This window comes from Misgurnus anguillicaudatus, chromosome 1 (assembly GCF_027580225.2).
Source record: "Misgurnus anguillicaudatus chromosome 1, ASM2758022v2, whole genome shotgun sequence".
Taxonomy (NCBI): domain Eukaryota; kingdom Metazoa; phylum Chordata; class Actinopteri; order Cypriniformes; family Cobitidae; genus Misgurnus; species Misgurnus anguillicaudatus.
In genome coordinates, this window is record NC_073337.2 from 27,132,046 (window position 1) to 27,136,752 (window position 4,707).

At 33.7% G+C, this 4,707-nt stretch overlaps 1 protein-coding gene across 1 annotated transcript; it reads left to right on the forward strand.

The window, feature by feature from the left end:
• The first annotated feature begins 2,204 nt into the window (after positions 1–2,204).
• Positions 2,205–3,218, forward strand: mrps33 (mitochondrial ribosomal protein S33). Its single transcript, XM_055189999.2, has 3 exons — positions 2,205–2,410; positions 2,626–2,846; positions 2,939–3,218. The coding sequence occupies exons 2-3, from the start codon at positions 2,632–2,634 to the stop codon at positions 3,042–3,044; spliced, it is 321 nt and encodes a 106-aa protein (XP_055045974.2). The 5' UTR covers positions 2,205–2,410; positions 2,626–2,631; the 3' UTR covers positions 3,045–3,218.
• The last annotated feature ends 1,489 nt before the right edge of the window (positions 3,219–4,707 follow it).

Sequence of the window (4,707 nt, forward strand, 5' to 3'; positions counted from 1 at the left end):
ACTGTCAATATGAGATGTTCATTGTTTATTTAATAAACTTATTAAAGTATTCTTGCTCTTGAATATGTGAAACTTGAGTTTCCTTGCTTGTGATGTTATTTAATGTTTAACATATATATATATATAAACTTGTGCGTAAATAACCAGGTGTTGCCAAAATGTTATATCTTAGCATTCTGAATCTCAAAGCAGATGATATTTTAGGAAGCCAAGGCTTTTCTCTCACATAGGGGTTTGTTATTTAAAACTATTGTGCTCTGTAGAAACCCAACAGCAGTCAGGTATATAACTGAATAATGGATGAGAGCGCTGGCCAACTGTGTAACACAGCCAGTATAGGGCCGTTATTTCATTTTTTGGGGGATGGAAGGTGGGGGTTGCAGCTGCACCAGCTTCACCTGTTTACCAAAGAAGTGCTCTTTTTATATTATGTATATATGTGCTTTTTGCAAGGTTTTCTTAATAAATACATCTAGTATAATATAGTACACAGAAGAAATTGGATAAAATGCTGTGCCAATCATTTTTATATAAATATCTGTATTTTTACAGCATGACAAATATGTGAATATCCTACTGAATGCATATTTTAATGGTTTTCATAACTAAGATAACACCAATTTTAAAATTTTTTATGTTGTGTGTTTTGGGTTTTATATTACAGGATTTATTGTGCTGTTGGTTCCCATATGGTTCCCATTCAACACATTAGAGACCATTATAGTTTCCAAGTTAATCTTTCTGTTATCTTTTAGGGTATAAATATGAGATTATGTTAGAAAGCAGGAGAAAAAATGTGAGGTATATTTTCTTGTAAAAATCAAATTAAACACACATGCTGAGTTTACTCATGCCATTTGGAAGACAACAATACAACAATACATGTCTTCTTATAGTTTAGCAAAATGAGTCAGAAACTGACATAATATTGGTTTTGATGCATTGAATGAATTTAAATTAATTTAATCTTTGTTAAATATTAATTGTCAGCAGAAACGTGTGAATGACAGCTTGACGGCTATGTTTTAATTGCATTTTAAGGAAGCCAAAGTTTGTTTGGAAGTTGCTTGTAGCTTACAGTAAAACTGAACAATGTAATCTGAAAATGCAGCCGATGCACAAGGCAATATGTCCTGTGCTATTTAGAGGATGTGTTATCTTGTTCCTTTTTTGTTCACTGAAATGTGCTAATAGATACATCCTCTGCATGGAAAGAAAAAAGCGTGATTGGCATGCTAATCCAGAAAGCTGTCCATCAATTCATTTATAGGCGATATTGCCACTTTCTCTGCTCTGTATAAATATAAATGCACATATCGCCATCTAGTGAACAAAGATATAAGAGCACAGTTGTGCTTCATCACCACTGGCTACCCTTGCTTTTATATCCTTGTCATTGATATACATCTCGCAAGTGCTGATTTATTGTGCAATACAATTTTGTCTATATGCACCCAGTAAAATGGTGGTTGTGGAAACAAACGAAACACGTTTTTAGTAGGATCATTTTTACTGACAAATAGGGTTACAGTTTGTGTAGATTTTTCTTTATTTTTTTAAGTAGGGAACAAGTTTGCTCAATTTGCTGAATTTTGTGGTAACCCCATGATGAATAATATACTTTACATAACACTTGGACTAATCGTTCATCAACAATAATTAAATCGAGAATTTATATATAATCCTGATATTAAATGTAATAAAGCTTAAATAAGAATAAAAACGGAAAATTAATAAAACATTACATCACCTTTATAATTATGTATACCACAGCAATAACAAAGGCAGAACTCTTGTCTTGGTTTATATTCCCATACGGAACTATTTTGAAGACGTACAAACTCTTATTTACGTGCTTGATATTTTACAGCTTAAAACGACGCTAAAATGAAAGTACCCATAAAACAAACAAATACTGCTATAACAAGTAAAGATATTCTTATAACTTATATATTTTTTACAACTCTTTTAGATGTAGTTATTTTTGCGAACTGTGTCCTCTGTCTAGGTCCTTAAAGCGGTAGTGTTTACCAATTAATAAAAAAAATGATTGAAGCAATATGTCGCGCTATAACCGGGAATTATTTACATTGAATTTAATAACTTTAAATATGGATGCTCATGATGTGTAGAAGATGCACATTCGTGTAACAATGAAACCATATGTTGCAGTTACGGTTAAGGACCTGACAGACGGCAGCACGTTGTGCGCATGCGCATATCTCACGTTCTCCCGTGTGCGTTTGAGTGTATGAAGGTTGAACTGTCAACTGTCTTTAAACGAGAAACCAAGGTTAAAACACAATAATCTGCCTTTGGTTTACTGTCATTGATATTTGTTTACGTCCCTTTATTATAAAGTTTATATTTCTACACGTCGAATGCTACTTTGAGGAGTTATAAAGCAAGGGTAAGCCATTTTGTCTCGTAGGCAACTAACGTTAGCTTATAATGTTTTAATGTCAGTAATGTGATAAGGTTACATGTCTACAAAAATGCATGGTAATATGTGTTTTGTTTTTGTAATAAGTGGAATACATTTTGTTAGATAGATTTAAAGTTCAACAGTAGCCGGTGTAATGAATGCATGCATGCATGTGTTGATACCTGTGCACATTTTTTTAGCCGAATATGGCCAGTCTGTCCAACTATGCTCTGCGCATGGCGCGCCTGAGTGCCCGAATATTTGGAGACGTGGCCCGACACACAGATGCCAAGTCCATGAAAGTGGTCCAATTGTTTAAAGAGCCCCCAATGGCCCAGAGAAAGGAAGTGTATGACTGGTACCCACCACACAAGATCTACTACTCCATGACACAGAAGCTCCGATACATAGGACTCTTCAGGTAGGCTCTGGCACAAAATCATAGTGCAACATGCAAAACGTGTTAATTCAATTTTTATGCAATAAACTGACATGGTTTGAATAATGTTGCAGAGATGAGCACCAGGATTTCAAGGAGGAAATGAGGCGCTTGAGGAAACTCCGGGGTAAAGGAAAACCCAAAAAGGGAGAAGGGAAGAGAGCCACAAAGAAGAAATAGGCCAAGGATCTTTTCATTAATGGACATCTGATGAAGTGACTTTATATATAAACTAAATACTGTACTTGTATGGACAGCAGGACTTTCATTATGACTGTGATGATGGAACACAAACCAAAATAATAATTCACTTTCAATGTCTGTGGTGGAGATTAAAAGTTAATTTTTGTACAATTTCATTTCCCAATTTTGATTTATATGGTGTTACTTATTCATTTTATGTTGTTTTAAAGGAGACATTTCACAAGACTTTTTTTAAGATGTCAAATAAATCTTTGGTGTCCCCAGAGTACGTATGTGCAGTTTTAGCTCAAAATATCATATAGATAATTTATTATAACATGCTAAAATTGCCACTTTGTAGGTTTGAGCAAAAATGTGCAGGTTTTGGGTGTGTCCTTTTAAATGCAAATGGCAGTGCCATGGTTGGATAGTCCAGATTAAGGGGCGGTATTATCCCCTTCTGACATCACAAGAGGAGCCAAATGTTTCACATGCTTGCAGAGAATGGTTTACCAAAACTAAGTTACTGGGTTGATCTTTTTCACATTTTCTAGGTTGATAGAAGCACTGGGGACCCAATTGTAGAACTTAAACATGAAAAAAGTTTGATTTTCATGATATATCCCATTTAAAGAGTTTGTATTAACAAAACTTATGGTGTCTAAGATTTTTTTACTACACTGAATAAATTCACCAAGAATTATCCCATAAGCATTAAACCATATTAATTTGGCGTCTTTCTTAAATAGCTTTATGTAATAATTCAATTCAGATCGTCATCTATTGTGATAAAGAAAGGTCAGTACGCAGATCAAATGCAACGTTCTCCTAATGTTAGTTTTTGGTTATTTTTGGGACTAAATCAGTTCTGGGACCGTTCTTTTTAGTTTTTTTAACCATAAAATAACGTTGCGGGGTAGGCTAGTTATTTTTTAAATAACCTAAAAATAACTTCTACAGAACGTTTTCTAATGGCAATTTTTAACGTTAAGAGAACGTTAAACTAACCTAAAAATAACGTTCTGTTTTCGTAAAAAAACTTTCCTGGCTAACCAAAAACAAACTTTGGAAAAACGTTCTGGAAACCAAAAACTAACGTTTTGGGAACCAAAAATTGTTAGCTGGGTGCATTACGTAATGTAAAAAAATAACTAGTAGCCTATTGGGTTTAAGAATTGTAAAGTGCCACAAATGCAATCCAAAATAATAATAAAAAATGCATAGAGACGATTAAATTCGTTAAGTAAAAATATGTGAAAAAGCGATAAGTGACATTAAAACTTTGTCCCATATAATTTTTATCTGTGTTTGGACCTCCAGCAACAAACAAACTTATCACAAAACACTGTTTGTCCATCAGATTGAGTTCAAGGTCTACTACAATATTATTTCAATAAAATTGAATATAAAGCTGTATGAAATCTGTCATATTTTAATTATGAATACTATGCTAATGTTGATGTATTTAAACAGCTCGTAGTATATGTAGTCCCCCCATAAACTTTATTATAGACATTAAAAGCCTGTTTTTTTAAACTGGTAGAACAGTCAATTTTATCATTTGACTTTGTTATATAATATATTGTGAAATGGTCTGCGTCCACTATCCCCATTTACCCCTCTACGGGGGTTTAGGTTTGATGAATCTGTCTCCCCCTCC